Source organism: Podarcis pityusensis (genome assembly GCF_964106645.2).
Source record: "Podarcis pityusensis genome assembly, chromosome: 6".
Lineage (NCBI taxonomy): Eukaryota > Metazoa > Chordata > Lepidosauria > Squamata > Lacertidae > Podarcis > Podarcis pityusensis.
The window spans coordinates 62,737,108-62,754,692 of NC_138030.1; the positions used below are offsets into that span (position 1 = coordinate 62,737,108).

General features: G+C 42.4%; 1 protein-coding gene across 7 annotated transcripts in view; it reads right to left on the bottom strand.

Moving 5' to 3' along the window:
* The window catches only part of DNAI4 (dynein axonemal intermediate chain 4), a 28,879-nt gene that overhangs the window by 8,383 nt on the left and 2,911 nt on the right, over nucleotides 1–17,585 (bottom strand). For 2 of the 7 annotated variants that reach the window (XR_013987888.1, XM_081010915.1), the window contains exons 2-9: nucleotides 14,918–15,004; nucleotides 11,382–11,571; nucleotides 9,921–10,132; nucleotides 8,401–8,507; nucleotides 7,472–7,628; nucleotides 5,843–5,982; nucleotides 4,671–4,826; nucleotides 2,739–2,933 (exon numbers count right to left, since the gene is read on the bottom strand). Coding sequence is in view for 6 of the 7 variants with exons in the window: in XM_081010915.1 (XP_080867041.1) it covers nucleotides 2,739–2,933; nucleotides 4,671–4,826; nucleotides 5,843–5,982; nucleotides 7,472–7,628; nucleotides 8,401–8,507; nucleotides 9,921–10,132; nucleotides 11,382–11,571; nucleotides 14,918–15,004 (1,244 nt within the window). In the remaining variant the exon portion in view is untranslated. The other 5 variants (XM_081010917.1, XM_081010920.1, XM_081010918.1 and 2 more) reach the window with 5 other exon arrangements.

Genomic DNA, 17,585 nt, shown 5'->3' on the forward strand with positions numbered 1-17,585 from the left:
CTAGGAACACATGTAAACACAGAAAACGTTGCTGTCCTTCCATCCCCAAATATAAATAGCTATACTAGAACAGGCCAATAATCAGGTTAAACCAGCAGCTCTGTATCTGCCACAATGCCTGCTCCACATATGGGACGTTCTCTGTTCCTTCTGATATGAACGCCACTACCTGTTTTGTTGTCCTCCATGTTTGCTAAGTAATGTAGGTAGGAGGAAGAGTTTTGTCTGTGCCAGCAGGGATGTATGAAAATCCTGGTGCCCCTCTTATGATTTCACTGGTGATGAGCCCACAGGTGTGTGGGAGGAGCAGAAGCCTCCAAGCTTGCCCCCATCAGTGGTGTGGAGGGAATGAAGGCTTATCTCGCTCCTCCCTTAGCATGATCAAAGCCAAATTTGCCTCCCCTCAAAAAACTAGAATGCTTAGGACAGAACTTTCCTTAGTATGCTGGTAATGATGGAGAAGAAAGCTTGCTGGCTCTTTGAGTGCCGTTTAGCACCACACTCTGACTGACTGATCTGTGACTGTAACCAGAGGAGACTGAATTTCCACAAGACATGGTTGTGATCAGATGGTAGGTGCTTCTGCGTAATTTCCTGCACCCTATAGACTGCCAGATTATCATTTTGTTGCTACTTAAATACACGTGGCCCAAAATTTTGCCCCAATGGAATTTAGAATTCGTGATTGGTTTTAGGATTCCAGCCCAAAATGATCCATGACTTACTATTATATTGGGTTTTTTAAAAAATAAAAAAATAGTGTAGTTGAAATCTACACAAATATATGTGTAAATCGATATGAAGATTTCTGTTCTTTGAAAAGGGTTGACTTTCAGAACCACACAATTACGGTTATCACCGGCTATCTTTAAGGACAAGGGACGCTGGTGGCGCTGTGGTATAAACCACAGAGCCTAGGGCTTGCCGATCAGAAGGTTGGTGGTTCGAATCCCTGCAACGGGGTAAGCTCCCGTTGCTCGGTCCCAGCTCCTGCCCACCTAGCAGTTTGAAAGCACATCAAAGTGCATGTACATAAATAGGTACTGCTCTGGTGGGAAGGTAAACGGCATTTCCGTGTGCTGTTCTGGTTCGCCAGAAGCAGCTTAGCCATGCTGGCCACATGACCCGGAAGCTGTCTGCAGACAAACGCCGGCTCCCTCGGCCTATAGAGTGAGATGAGCGCCGCAGCCCCAGAGTCGTCCGTAACTGGACCTAATGGTCAGGGGTCCCTTTACCTTTAGCTATCTTTAAGGACAAACACGGATTTGGAATCAAAGATTTTGAGTATTGCTGTGACTGTCCTGATCTTATGGTTTCTCATCCCAACCAACGATGGAGCGTATCCACGGGAGGGCAGAGTGCATAACTGCAGTAGCCTAGTTGCTAAAGGATACAGTGGTACCTCGGGTTAAGTACTTAATTCGTTCCGGAAGTCCATACTTAACCTGAAACTGTTCTTAACCTGAAGCACCACTTTAGCTAATGGGGCCTCCTGCTGCTGCCGCGCCGCCAGAGCACAATTTCTGTTCTCATCCTGAAGCAAAGTTCTTAACCTGAAACAATATTTCTGGGTTAACGGTGTCTGTAACCTGATTCTCTATCAAGGGTCTTTTGGGGAGGCAAGGTGGCTTCCAGGAGGCTTCACTTGTGCTCACTTGTTTTAAGATCCAGGTCAGTGCTGTTTCCCTCCCTCACTGCAGAGTCAAGGAAGGAAGAACGTTAAATGACTAAGTGGCAGGGTTCAGTTGTGCCCAGAGGGGGCACTGTGTGCCTTCCAAGCTCCTCCAAGTCACCACCTCCTGTGGTTTCAAAGAAAGGAGAAGCAAGTCTTGCTAAACCAGACAAGCTCAAGTTTCCTAGCAGCAGTCTCAGGCGGAGAAGGGACAACCTGATAGAATGGGAGCTCCTTAGAAAGAAAATTATGAGGAGGAAGCACAGAGGCCAGCAAGATTTCTTTGTCCCTGCTCACCGCTTGTGGATTGGGGGCGCTGTATTTCCCCCCACCCCTGCCACCACAATCTGTTGGAAATAACTATATTAACTTAGCCTAGCCTACCTCACAGGGCTGTTGCAAAGATTAAAGCAGGGAAGGGAGAATGAGGTGCACAACTTTGAGCTCCTGGGGCAGAAAAGCAAGATACAAATGTATAATGTCATTCACAGAACCTGTAAAGGAACATAAACATGCCAAAATCCAGAAAAGCAGCCTCCCCCTCGCTTTAACTGCAACATTTCAGTTCTGAATTTTGCAGCTAAATACTAGGCCCCCCCAAAAGCTGCCAGCCCTGATAAACAAGCAAAAAAATAATAATACTCTAAATATGTGCAGTTTCTCAACCTTGGTGTCTGAACTACCTGCCTAGCATAGTCTCCCTCACAGGGTGGCAATGGTGCAGAGTGAGTGGGGCATGTGGGATGCCCACAGGGACGCTGCCTCAGGCGTTTCTGCTGCCCAAGGCAGCTGCTTCACCTCGCCTCATGGGTTGGCCGGGCCTTCTAAATAGTGTTTTAAAAGCTTGTTTTTATACAAATCACACAATTTGTTTTCAGGAGCAATGGAAAATCCATTTCCATTTCAATAAAGTCTGTTGGTAATAAGGGTGGTTCCAAGATAAAAAAAACCATTCATTAGCTGAGTTAGAGAAAGTTGCAACAGTCTCATTTAAACTAAATACTTGCAGTTACTTTTGCAAGGAAGTTTCTCAGACCAAGATTAAAATGTCTGAAGAAAAATATACCTAGGAGGACAGGAAGCTGCCGATAAGCTGCTAGTTTGGGCTGGAAAATATTCTCCATTAGGACCCTCTCCATATAAAACAAATCTTGATTAAATTTTTCAGATTTCAGTATAGCTTCTGAGTGGTCTTCTATCTCTTCGTGAATCCGGGAAAGAATTACACTTTCCAAGTCAATGATAGAACTTGTAGTGCTTTCTGAGGAAAGAAAGAGACATATGTCATTTAATAGCATAATCTAATTTCCCCCCAGAAGGAATTATGGGAAAAGAAACTTCATAATTTGCTTTCAGTATTATCCAGACTGCTTTTAGGTCTCCTGTTATCTAGAGTTAAAAACTGACAGCAAACATGTATTAAAAGCAGTATTCAGCTGCTTTTTTACTACTGTTTTATATTGACTACTATGCGATTGTATTTTGCTTTGAATTTTGTGAACTAATCTGTAATATTTGATGAAGAGTGGTATGCTCAACCCCAATCCTTGTGTGTGTGTGTGTGTGTGTGTGTATTCCACCAAGAGGTCATTGGGGTTACTTAGATTCAAATAAGAGTTAACAGGAAATGGGATACTGTACATTCAAGATTTTGGGGATATAAATGCTCTCACAATGTTAAACTTAAAAATACTTTCCCCATAGTGTCATTACTGAAGAATATTTAACAATGCATGATTGCCTATGGAATCCCACCCACATCTATTCAGAGATAGAGTGCAGCCTAAATTGTCCTAGTTCTTCCAACTGAGAAGTACTCCAAATACATGGATCTCTTATTGGTATTTCTCTCCATAGAATTAACCCAGCTTGTTTATGCTATCTTGTTTTAATTTCCTTTTCCATATTAAATCACATCCATTCCAATTTGACTAGGTTTACTTTATAGTTGGATAAATGACCAAATATTAAAGCAATTCAATTAGACTCATAAAAGATCTCATTTATAAATAGAACTTTATTTTAAATAGAAGTCATCATCTGCATATAAATTAATCTTAAACATTACTTATCCTCCTTTAACCCAATTTGTATTTTCAACAGCTCTTGTTGCACTTTACCAAGAGTTTAATCAGCATAACAAACAGCAACAGCGCTAACAGACCTATTTGTTGTATGCCCCCAAATAAATCAGATTTTGTGAGATTCACTTTAAGCAGCAGGAATTTTAGCTAGTTCATAAACCAATTACTAACACTGAACTCCTCTAAAACTTGATACAGATAATTGCATTCCCAAATGTCAAATGCTTTTCTTGGGTCTAAAAATGCCATTCCTATTTCCTTTTTTGTTTCAGGTACAATGTGTTTTGTTTCTCGGTGGCGCTGTGGGTTAAACCACAGAGCCTAGGACTTGCCGATCAGAAGGTCAGCGGTTTGAATCCCCACGACGGGGTGAGCTCCCATTGCTCGGTCCCTGCTCCTGCCCACCTAGCAGTTTGAAAGCCCGTCAAAGTGCAAGTAGATAAATAGGTACCGCTCCGGCGGGAAGGTAAACGGTGTTTCCGTGCGTTGCCCTGGTTCACCAGAAGCAGCTTAGTCATGCTGGCCACATGACCTGGAAGCTGTACACCGGCTCCCTCGGCCAATAAAGCGAGATGTGCACCGCAACCCCAGAGTTGGCCACGACTGGACCTAATGGTCAGGGGTCCCTTTACCTTTACCTTTTAAACACTCAAAAAGGCTGAAATATTAACCGCGAGTTACTTGATTCCATATTAAGTTACTGAGGTTAAAACAGAATTGTCCTCTTCCTACTATACTTTGCCATCCCCAAATCAACATCAATAATCTCTAGGGTCCTAACCTAGCTGCAAGCACCCTCCTGTGTAATTGCATGTATATGATCATTTGTTTCTTTTTTATTATTATTATCATGGCATATACGTAATATTTGAAACTTTTCATGGCTAGCAAAGATGCAGAAATAATGAATTTACCTCTCCCTACAGAAGCTACAGACATGGCTCTGTCGCGTTCCCTGTATAGAGTTGACTTACTGCTGGTCACACTTACTGGTCTGGTACTTTTTTCTGCGATAGCTGCTTCCAATGCATTAAAGGAATCATAAAAATCCCAGGTAGTGGCCATTATCTCTATAGACAAAGGACATTGTTAGATAGCTCCTTGTTCTGCATGTGCATGGCTTTATGCTACAAACGATTGCAACTAAATGGGTAGTTATACTTTGGAGTAGCAAATGGCAAGATTCATTGAACGAGCTCGTTGTAATCAGCTGAGGTGAGTGTCGTTGGAAGGTGCGCAATCCTTTCTACGTGTGCATAATGTCTCGCGTTTGCAGCTGCATATTTTTCTGGGAGATTTGAAACAATGTGATCTGAGACGTTTGCCAACTTTCTAAAGGGTCTTCTCAAATTTTAATGCAATATAGTCCCCTAGAGGGATCTACACCTGCATATACCCTACCACACTTAAAGTGCTTCTAGAGTATGAGTTACTAGTGCTGTCAGATCATCATTTTCCCAGTGAAAGCTATATCAGTTTTGAGGCCTGGACAGGTACATCTCCCTATCATCTGCCATTTTTATGTTCACTCACTTTTTACAGGGCAATGAGGGAGAAATCCACATGAAAACACCAAGCCTATTTCATCTGGTAAAGGACCCCTGTTTTCTTTAAATGCTATGGGGACAGCAGTACTGTATATAGGTTGCCCAACCACCATTTTAGACTGACAGGAAAAGTACCGCCTGTTGACGGTCCTCTTTAGATATCTTAAAGAAGCAGAAGCTCTACCCCTGGTGGAATGTGGCAATCCTATGCCCACAGTGATATCCAGATATTTTATGAGAAGATGTTGCAAGTAGATAGATGGAATTATTTTTAGAAATACAGTGTTTTCTTAATTTTTCCTTTGGGTTCTGCAGCAAAATCTTGGTGTTCCATGTGAATGTTTCCTGCTGAATGGATGCTTACATGAAAAAAAGTTTGGGCCAAGAGCCACATACATTCTTATTTACCTACATGAGAGTATGGAAAAGATGATGCTTGGACTTTGCTCCCACATAAAAAGAAGCTTTGGTTTTGTCTACAGGTCTTTCTCCATGCCTCTTTCAGTGAGCTCCAAAAACATTTCCAAACTGTAATTTACCTTTGTCATCCATGATAATTTTGTCACATTGCATTTCCTTAGTCTTTGGTGCACCGCCTATAGTTTGCATCATTCTGTTGACATATCGGTCATTGCCAGCTCTGTTTTTACAGAGTTCCATATAAGCTACATTCTTTTTTCTTTGAAAAACAAAAGACATACATATGTATATTAACAACAACAACAGCAACACCTGTGTACTCCAACTCCTCCTTGTTTTGTTTTCCTTTCAGGGACATAAATTTTCTTAGAAATAAGCATGCACTGGTGTGGTTTTTACCAGTAGTTGTAGAACAGTGTGCTTAAATGGCATTACAATAGATTACAAGATTCTTCAGAGGAAGATAAGATTGTTGACCAGATTGTTGAAATGCTGCAATGCAGTTATGTAGCCTTTAGAAAAGTTATGTGAATTGCCTCCTCCCGACACAGAAAATTAAAGTTGTGTTAACAATGTAATCCAAGCTCTAACCTTGATCTTCTGCTGTTTTCCTGCAGGTTAATATGACCAAGGGTTTTAATAGTTATAGCTTACTTCCAAGTAAATGTGATGAACAGATTTGTAAATACGAATTTGTTCATAGTTGGGCGGACTGTGTTTAGGATTGCTGCCAAAGGAAAGGGGTAGAACCTCTCTAGTCTCAGAAGTTCTAGTGCTTGGATTTTTTGTAAAATCAATGCTGCATTATTTTAATTTACAGAGAAGTAGGGCCCAAATCCCATGGTAAAGAGAATACTTTGAGGATAATACCATGAGAGATGTCATTTTAAGGCTGAAATTCTAATCCCACATACCTGGGAGTAATCTCCATTCAATTCAGCAAGGCAGGGGTGGGGTGGGGTACAACTGTTTTCATCCTGGGGGCCACATTCCCTTCTGAGCAACCTTTCAGGGGCCACATGATAGTTGTAGGCAGGGCCAGATGCAAACGCAGACAGAGCAATTAACGTAAATTTCACCTTTGTACACTTGGCACATTTCAACCCCCACTCACAAGCCCTGCTCTACCGTTTAATTAAGGAAAGCATGATGCCTTAACGGAGTTCAAGGGCATATTCCAGCCAGGCAAAAACACTCAAGGAGAGGGCAAAGCAGGTTCAGTGGGGGTATGGGGTGTGTGACTAGGAAGAGTCCGGGGAGCCAGGCAGGAAAGCTTAAAGGGCCACATTAGGCCCTGGGACTGAGCTTCCCCCAACCGGCGCTGTGGGTTAAACCACAGAGCCTAGGACTTGCCGATCAGAAGGTCGGTGGTTCGAATCCCTGCGACGGGGTGAGCTCCCATTGCTTGGTCCCTGCTCCTGCCAACTAGCAGTTCGAAAGCATGTCAAAGTGCAAGTAGATAAATAGGTACTGCTCCAGCGGGAAGGTAAACGGCATTTCCGTGTGCTGCTCTGGTTCGCCAGAAGCGGCTTCGTCATGCTGGCCACGTGACCCGGAAGCTGTACGCCGGCTCCCTTGGCCAATAAAGCGAGATGAGCGCCGCAACCCCAGAGTCAGCCACGACTGGACCTAATGGTCAGGGGTCCCTTTACCTTTAGGCATGGTTAGGATTGCGCTGTAACTTTCATTGCAAAGCTAATACTAGATGGCCCAATAGATGGGCCCCATTACATAGAAATTGTGCCTACCTCACAGAGTCGGCTTCTTCAGACTCTGTCGACAGCATGACAGTTGGCATGTCAAATAACCAAATTGTTTCTGTCTCCGTAAGGAAAATATCCACACGCTTTTCCAGGTCTCGCTTTGTCAGTGGCTCTGGCACTGCTTCTCGCCTGACCTGAACATCTGCCAAATTAGAAAACCATGTGAATTAATTAAATAATGTCAAACCTTCCGATACAAAGCGGCCCCAAACCAGGATGCCATCTTTTCATGACCGTACTCTCCTGGGAGTCGTGTGAGATCACCCCCTCAAAAAAACAGTTTTTTTCAGGACAGCGATCTTATGCTGTGCCCCAAAATGTGTGTTTTGGGGTGCCATGCCCCCCAAAAGTGCAGCCCGTAATCACTGGCCATTGGGGCCAGTGTCCTCTCACAAGAAAAAACAGGATGTCCCTTTTTTTTCTGGGGCAGTTGACGGGTTTGTAATGTTTTGTGCTAAATAATTAAGAAATCATATGTAAACATTACAAGGGTTGTCTTTACTATAAGATACACTACTATAAGAGACAGCGTGTTGGCCCAGTAGAGCCTACCTATATGGTGCAAAGGATGCACAGGTGTTGCCAACTCACGTTTTCCCATGCTTTAAGTAAATTTTGTTCAGTGAAATGTGACATCGCCACATCCATTCCCCTGCCCTCTGCAAGCAGTAGCCATGAAATGGAGCAGGGACAGAGAACAGTAAAAGCAATGGCAATATACCATTCTTTTACCAGATGTTACTAGGGACAAAAGCAGAAGAGATGTGGGTCAGTAGCAGCCATGCATCCCCGTAACATGTGGTTGGCCCTGAATATTTACTGACTTTGAGCATTTTGGAATGTCACGTGACATCCTAAATGTGATACCACATGAGAAAATTCCAGTGTATTGCATTTGTATAAGTTTACTCTACCTATAAAACTAGCAAGCGCTTCATGTCTGGTTCCAGGTTCTATAATTTCTTCTGCCAATGATTCAGTAGAAGTAGTAGACTTTGTAATACTGCTACTACCATAAGTTCTGTAGTTTGTGGGGGGAAAGAGGAAGTTAGTAGTGGAAGTAAAATAACAAAGAATGCCAAAGCACTTATAACAGGAATATGAGGTGCCAACCAATAAAATCCCACAGCAGTTTAATTGCCACAGAGTATTTATTTCGGATGAAGAACCACTAGGCTGCAGAAGTGTTTGAGCTCCATCAGACATAGAAAAGGCATATGGTACTACCTCTGAATTTAAGTACATGCACAACTTAAATATCCACTGATACCCTATCCCAGCCTCAGCTATTTGTCCCAGGAAGGAAGCATCTGTTAGGGACAATAGGAACTTCCCTCTCTGGGCTAATGGCAGACTTGGAACTGGTGTGTGTGTGTGTGTGTGTGTGTGTGTGTGTGTGTGTGAAAGAATGAATGGAGCCAGTGTCTCCAGTGCAGGAGGGAAATAACCCAGGATGGTCTTTGAGTATGTGAATCAGGATGCTCTATGAATACAGGCATACCTTGGAGATATTGTGGGTTCGATTCCAGACCACCGCAATAAAGCGAGTCACACTTTTTTTGTTTTGTTTTGCAGTGCATATAAAAGTTACGTTTACACTATACAGTAGCCTATTAAGCCAGGTCCCTCAGCTGCAGGGGGAAAACCCAGCTCCAGCCCTAGCCAGCTCCATTCCCAGTGCCAGAAAAAGGGCAGGGGCAGCAGTGGAATTTCCTTCCCCATGAAGAGTCTGGGCTGCCTGCAGCTGCACCCATGTCCTTGTAAGGAGCAATAAAATGAGGCATGCCTGTACTGGAGGGAAATGTCACAGCTGTGGAACTGATTGGACACTGATTAGGAATGAGCACTGTCTCATCCTTGTGACTCCACGAATAACTGCCAGTTTGCTTGACATGTCTATGATTCCTGGTTAAGAAGAAGTTAATTCTGGAACTGCTGAATGAACAGGCCTGCCACAAGAGAAGCTTGATATGTTAGGAGAAGGAGGGTGATACACTCAATCAATTATCCTTGAACTGCATGATAATGAAACAGAAAAATGGATGGATCCTGCTTGAACTGTAGTTTTCATAATCATATCTAAATCTAACTAGTCATCCTTTTAAAGGAGACGCCCTTTTGTGCAAAAGTTCATGGCACAAAGCCCCTGTGGCAAGAACAATCCATCCCACATTATTGCAAAGCTGCTGATGTTGGCTTCAGAATTTGCAGCCTGTTAACATCCACAACTTCTGCTCATACAACTGGAATCGGAGAAACAGCCCACAGGTGCATTAGACAGGCCTATAAAGACCTTTGCCCTTTTACCCAGCCAATACAACTAAATTTGCGACAAAAAAAGGCAGTAAGAGAACACCAAATCCCTTTTCTACTCACTTCTGAATATTATGTATTGCTGTTGGAGCCCAAACAGGTTTGGGATGCCATGTCATACCTGGAGAATGGGCCTGCTAAGCTAATACTTGTCCCAGACGCTTGTTGCAGAGAGAGGGATGACAAGAATTCTGTTGGCACTGCCCCAGCAAAATCTTGGGTTGATAAGATTTTGCTTGGTCTGTGCATGGGCCCGGGGGTGGGTCCAGCAACACTTGGCTCAGGTTGGTAGAGTGGACGGGGAGTCACATCTTTTCCTAGGTCATCAAAAACCTGTGGATATAACAAAGTTACAAGACACACACAAAAAATATGTATGAGCCGATTTTTGTTCTCATCACAGCTAAAACCAATCGATTTCAAGCTAATTTTTTGAAACTAACAGAACAAATCATTTTGCATATCTATTCAAAAGAAAGTCGCACTGAGCTCAGCTGGATTTTCTCCCAGGTAAGTGTGCACAAAACTGCAGCCTAACATCTTATCTTATCCTTTTCTGTTCAGAATTAAGTGTCACAGAGGTAAATGGCTATGGTATTGCAACCTAAAGCTCCCTCCTATGCACATTTGTATGAGACTAAGTCTGGTGGAATGTAATATGACATCCAGGTATTCAGGAGCCTCTGACACTCTTTTTCCTGTAACCAACTTCTCCTGGATGTCTGTAGCAAACTCTCCTTGATGATTTTCATAAAGTGGATTAAGGCATTTTCATTCCACCGGATCTTTGCATATGGTCAGAAGGGGATGGTGTTGTTTTTTAATATGGAAATTTAAAACGTGATTCTATCAATAGAGTATATTGTTGCTTTCTTGTTATTTGAATTGTAGTGGTATTTTTGCAAGTAGTCTTTCCAGGCTATTGGCAATTTTCTTTGGGGGACGGACCCAAAAAAGTAACTTGAATAGGATTGACTGCATATTATTTGATAATAGACTGAGTATGTGGGCCTGTGAAGAGTCTTCATGCCATCACACTTTCATGCGAACACATGTATGTACTCAACTGATATGTGTAATGAGCTCTTTAGCTCAGAGTCATGATGCGTCATGGAGAAGAAACATTCTTCACTGGCATATGGGAGACTGAGTACTCGGATAGCAGACCAGTACTCAAACAACAGGTCAATGGCCTGGAAACATAGGGTTGTCTTGAAATAAGTCATACTCAAGAGTAGAGCCATTGAACTAAATGGAGAAAAGTCATGTCCATTGATTTCAGTAAGCCTACTCTCTTGGGTAGCTGGTTACAACCCATGGTCCATATTGTGCAAAGCACAATATGTAGACATAATTACTCTTACATTATATAGCAAAACACTTTGCTTGATGGTTTATTACTGGAAACAGTATCAACAGTATCCTTCACATTTTTCCACAAGTCTCTACTCAGAAAATAGCTAGCTTTCGTTATAAGATTGATCTTAACACACAAAGGTTGTGCAGCAAACGCCTGGCATCGCCAGCATACCCATTTATTTATCAAATGTAGCTGTGTTACTTTTTTATGTTATGCCATTACCTGGATAGGAGGTTTGCAACTTGCTATGGAGCCCCTTTCGAAAGACTTTCCCTCTGAAGAAATCAGTATGCTCCTGCGAGCCAGTGATCCAACTCTGCTAGCAAGCATCGTGCTGGTGAAGCTCATTTTCCTACCAGAAGCTGAAGACGATGCTAACTTCTTCACTGTGCTCTGCTCTTTTGAGGTCCTGCTTTAATAAAAAAAGAAGTGAGATTATGTGCCAGAGCAGTAGCTTCAAAATGGAACCATTCTGTCAGTTTTTGTTAGCAGATTTTATTTTATTTCACAATTCACAAAACATTTTGCAGTAAATGCTCTCATCCTTTTCAGTAATTGCCACAGAATATTAAGAGATTCAATCTCAGGGATTGTGTCGTCTTACACACTCAGTTTAAGTGTGAGTTTATCACCTTCCATGAATATCCTTGCAGAAGGGCTGCCTAACTGATCAAGCCTTTAACTATCACAATACTATCATAACTTGTGAATCCACCCTCAAAAGTCATACAGTGTTTTTAAAAGACCCAAGATTGAGGTGGTTGTGGGCGCTGATATGAGTACTCCAGTTATACAATCAACAAACAGGCAGATACTCAGTGGAGAGAACTGAGATTGTATCCGTAGGGAATACAGTAGTATACCACAGAGACCCTGCCTTTCTGGGCACTTGCTACAGCTAGATATTCACAAGGTTTCAGCGCTCTTGTGGGTACACTGTTCACCATAGGATCCTTCGAGATCATGCTAATTTGGTGGCTAAGTAGTCAATCAGTTCCTGAATCAAGTGTTCCAAAAGTGATTCTGTAAGTATTACGTTGTTTTCATAATGGTCTCACCAGCATTGTAGCCCTGCTTCGCATAGAATAGTAGATATTGTTAATTCTTCTTGATCTTGATATTGTGGTATATAAGGAAGCTGGATTAACGGTGAGGGTGTGGAGATGGGGTAGGCAACCTAAGGCCCGTGGCCCGGATGTGGCCCAATCGCCTTCTCAATCCGGCCCGTGAACGGTCCGGGAATCAGTGTGTTTTTACATGAGTAGAATGTGTCCTTTTATTTAAAATGCATCTCTGGGTTATTTGTGGGGCCTGCCTGGTGTTTTTACATGAGTAGAATATGTGCTTTTATTCAAGATGCATCTCTGGGTTATTTGTGGGGCATAGGAATTTGTTCCCCCCCCCCAAATATAGTCTGGCCCACCACATGGTCTGAGGGATGGTGTACCAGCCCACAGCTGGAAAAGGTTGCTGACCCCTGGTGTGGAGGCTAGTTTCTTATACCATCTGTTCCACACCTCTATAGTACAACATATGAAAGGGTTGGATAAGGACTTCCATATTGACCTAATTTGGGGCAAGAAGGGGATCACAGTTAGGAGGAGAGAAGGGGAATCTCATGCCTCCAGCGTGACCCAAGATGTTACTGGGTCTGCTGAAATCATAGGAAAGCTTGGAAACTTTTGCTTCTGTTTTTGACTAACCACAGTTTAGTGTTATGTCCAAACCTGGACAAACTGTGGTTAGTCTTCATGGTGATTTACCTAATCAGCTTGCTTCAGTAAAACATACATAAGAGTAATGACAGTTGAGGGATCAGATGAAAGGCTAAATTGCAGATAATTGAAAACCAAAGTGAAATATTCTAGTGTCCTCCTTGTGGCCACACAAGAAGAGGGAGTGGGTGCACAAGCCTAAGGTACATGCATGTAACGCTAAACTATAGTTTTGCATTACAACTGAACCAGGATAACATTTCAGTAAGGTTGGTACGTATAATGATAGTATCAATATTATGTGGAGGTGGAAAAAAATAACTTTGGGCCATCTATACATCCCATAAAAGGATACTGGTTTGAGCTAGGAAGCAGGTATTAAGGCCTGTATGACAACAATAGAATATTTTGACTTGGGGCTTGGGAAATTCGGTCTAATGAAAAAGGAGGAATGATCAAGGCTTTTGCCAAGAGTTATGTTTTTCTATAATAAGTACTGTAGTATGAAAATCAGTGTAGTTATATGACCATTACACAGCTTTCCTATACATCATTAGTAACCCCCACTGAGTCTGATGGCAGCAGTTACTCCAAGGTATGTAAGTACAGGGTTGCAGCCAACCTTTTACCTTATTTGTTTCAAGGTATGGGGTAAAGCCAAAGAAGTAGTTGGTGACTTCTCTAGTTGTGTGACAGAAGGATGCTTGTGGTTCCTAGCATATACAATTATCATATAGGATATACTAGTTGCCTTGGCCCAGTTCTCTTGAGGAACCTGCAAGTGCCCAGATGCATTCATCCTCTTACAAGGTGACAAATGGAATCAATGCACATGGGGTAAAACTGAAATTCAGAGATCCCTCCCTCATCCCAGCTTCCTGTTGAGAGGGCTAAAGGAGTATGTGTACGGTGGCCATGGGGTCCTGCTTTATAGAGGACAGTCCTCTCTTCAAAAGGCTGTCCAGTTCGAGGCTGGTTCAAAGATAAAGAAACACAGGAAGGGAGAACAGGAAGGACCTCAAGGTTTTCCAGCATCAGTGCAGGCGCATGGGTCACTATCTTCCCCACCATGGGAACATTTTCATTTAAATTGTAGCAGTTATTTCTAAGTTTACATCTACGCATATAAATCAACATAAACAAATTTCAATAAAATCCATGTCCTCCTTTGTCCATTATGAATGAATAATTTTATATGTGTGTCTGTATATATGCTACTCCTGCCAATCTAGCAGCTCGAAAGCACATCACAGTGCAAGTACATAAATAGGTACTGCTCCCGCGGGAAGGTAAATGGCGTTTCCGTGTGCTGCTCTGGTTCGCCAGAAGCGGCTTGGTCATGCTGGCCACATGACCCGGAAGCTGTACGCCGGCTCCCTCAGTCAATAAAGCGAAATGAGTGCCACAACCCCAGAGTCGGCCACGACTGGACCTAACGGTCAGGGGTCCCTTTACCTTTATATATGCTACATTTCCTCTTTTTTTGTGCTGCATAAATACCCTAGGTACAGGGTTCGAAATTAGCAGGGCGCCAGTCGTATTTTGCACCTAAAAAGTCTCCATTTGCGAACACCTCAAAAAGTCTGGGTGCCTTTTTTTGCACCTGGCTGACACTCAAGGAGTTTGATCATAAAGATTAGAGTGTTTCGAAAACCGAAGTATGGTACCAATATTTTTATTGTAAACACCAAATTAAACGTATTCAGAATTTCTGCTAAAAATATGATATTAACCATGTGTCACTTATGTGAATTGCATATGAGTTCATGCTCTTATCAAAATAAGTAAAAAATGTTGCTCCCCCCCCCCACTGGCAACCAGACATTCTGTTTTGGTGCCCACAACCCAGGTCCCAGAAGCTATTTGGCTCCTAGCTTTTCTATCCCAGTTTCTAACACTGCCTAGTTATGTGGGAAGGATCAGAAAGGCTTAGCTGTTATGTCATCACAAAATGACTAACATTTATTGGTACTTTTCCTGTGAACCCAAACCCATTTTCTCCCTAGACATTGCCACTTGACGTGGTAACCCTTTGGTACTTACTTATTGATGATGATGCTCTGTTTCCTGCCCTTGTTGATCAGGTTGCCTGCGGTAGTGTTGGACATGGTTGAGCGTTGTATCTGCCTTCTGGTGGGACAAAACACTAAAATAAGCAGCAACCACAGTTACCACTATGGAAGAGGATAATGTGGGGAAGGGCTTGGGGTAGGGAGCTCTGAAAAAATAGGACCAGCTCAGTGCCTGGGCCACTGGGATATCAGTTTAAAATCTGAGACCCCAAAAGAAACATTCACTGCAGCGCCTGTTTCTCTCAACAGCTGCTGCTTCAACAAGAAACTGTTTACATGGTTACCATGGCAGCTACCTTTGGAGCATGCAGCCATGTGATTGGCTGCTAGTGAGACAGAGAAGCTAGATCAAAAGACAGATTGGCTCTCTTACATTTGCCTGCAGCCGAGACTTGTTGCTCCTGTGGAGAAATACTAACTGCACCTCCTTGCCCCCTTGTTGCTGCTGCAAGTGCCAGGGATTATTCTGGAACTGAATCTGCTCAGTTCAAGAAACTTAATTCCCACGGTCAGTGAATGCTGCTGCTGCTTCCTCCTCCCACTGCACTTTATATAAGGAAAAATTGCACAATTTGACCCGCTCTTGTCCATTCTTCTTTCCTGCAGTCCTGAGTTGCCATGCAATGCAATGCCATCTACTAGTATTTCTCCCTCAGTAATGTTAGATTCCTATTGCATCAAAAACTTGACATACCTTAATGTTGAAGCACACGTTTTTGCATGAAGAAAGTACCAGGATATCTCCAGTTATATCTCTCAGGATATCTCTGGTATCTCCAGTTAAAACGATGATAATCCTGAAAAGGCAGAGGTTTCATGTGTCCTGAGTTCTCATGTCTGGGAGGTGGGGAAGTGACCTGCCCTGGATACAGTTACACTTCCCTGGAACAAGCAGGATTGCAGTTTAGGGGTGCTCCTGAATCCAATACTGCTGGCTGGAGGCTCAAGCATCCTCGATGACTAGGAATGCCTTCTTTCAGCTGCAGCTGATTGACCAGCTACAACCTCTTTTGGATTTGGCCACTGTACTCCATGCTCTGGTAGCTTCCAGGCTTGGATTACCCTTGAAAATGATGAAGAAGCTTCAGTTGCTTTAAAATGCAACAGCCAGATCTCTGGCTTGAGTTCTGTTAGATCTCTGTTAGAACCCCTGTTTTAAAACAGCTGCACGATTTGCCGGTTCATTTCCATGCCCAATTCAGGGTGGTCACGTTAGTGTTTGAAGCCCACAAATATCTGACAGATTTAGTTGAGATTCTTGCATTGCATGGAGTTGGGCGAGATGACCCTCGCGGTCCTTTCCAACTTCTGTGATTCCCTTCAGAACCTCTTAAGTGCTAAGATTGGCTGATGGGACTTTCTTAGTAGTCCCTCTGCCTTCAGAGGTTTCCGGGTGTTGGTCTAGGAGAGGGCATTCTCTGTGGAAGTGCCTAAGTTGTGGAACTGTCTCCACACAGGTGTGTCCAGCACTTTGAATGCTGAAGACACACCTCTTTGCCCTATGTAGAAGTAGGTGTTCTTAGTTGCATGTTAAATTGTTTTATATGCAAATCCAAAAAGATCAGTACTCCATAAAGATACTATGATTGCATGACTAAATGTCACCAAAGTGCATGATAGGAGAAATATGATTGCACTTAAAAGTACATTGTTTTATGGAGCTACATCATACATTTCCAGATGCTTGGCTCGTATTGTCAGCAAGGAAACCCATATATAATGTGGATATCTATACAAGTTTCAGGAAAGAGAGAGAAAAGGCTTGTAAATTAATGTTTGTTTTTAATGCAGTGAGGGAATCTTGCATGAGATTTGTTTCTAGTACCATCATAAAAATGTATGATTAAAATTTATTGGTTCTCTATCTTTCCAGTCTGCCTTGAATGGTTTTGACCTAAGTTTCATATCATTTATTATGTTTTGAATCTGATGAAATACCTTGGTAAGACTGTTTCATGCCATTCTTTCCATGAGACAGAAAATTCAGTCACTTTTGCAGGAATATATATTTACTAAAAGTAACTTTAGACAGGGCTGCAGTCTGAGTTGCCTTTTAGAGCACAAACTGCTGGAGGCTGGTTTGATACCTATGTAATAATTTTGTTCAATTACACAATTATAGGCTGAGCATATAATATAAGGATGCAGAAGGAAACACGCAGGATGGTTCAAGTTCTGATAAACTTAAATCAGCTACAAATATGCAAGGAATTCATCTGCACTTGTAAAGATGGCAGCATTGATGTGTGTGGTGAACATAGTTAATAGTCATGTGGGTGTTTGGGGTTGGTTGTGGTTTTTTGCATTCACTGCAAAAATTTAGAACACCAGTGTCTGTTCAACAAATAGTGTATGCATGAATGAGTGATTGGATCCATACAAATTATTGTTGTCTTACATGACAGGGGTATATCATGCATAAAAATTGTTCGTCAAAATAATGAAATTGGCTACAAACACTAAAAAGATATTATTCTGAGTTGAACAATTGGAGGGAAGGCCCTGTTTGGTCGAGATCCAGCCCTGCTAATAGACTACAAAAATAATTTCATAGTGCTCAACAAACACCACTGGACATCTATGAACAAATGAAATGCACTCTCCCCCTCTAAAGCACCTCATAAATAATTTGATAATGC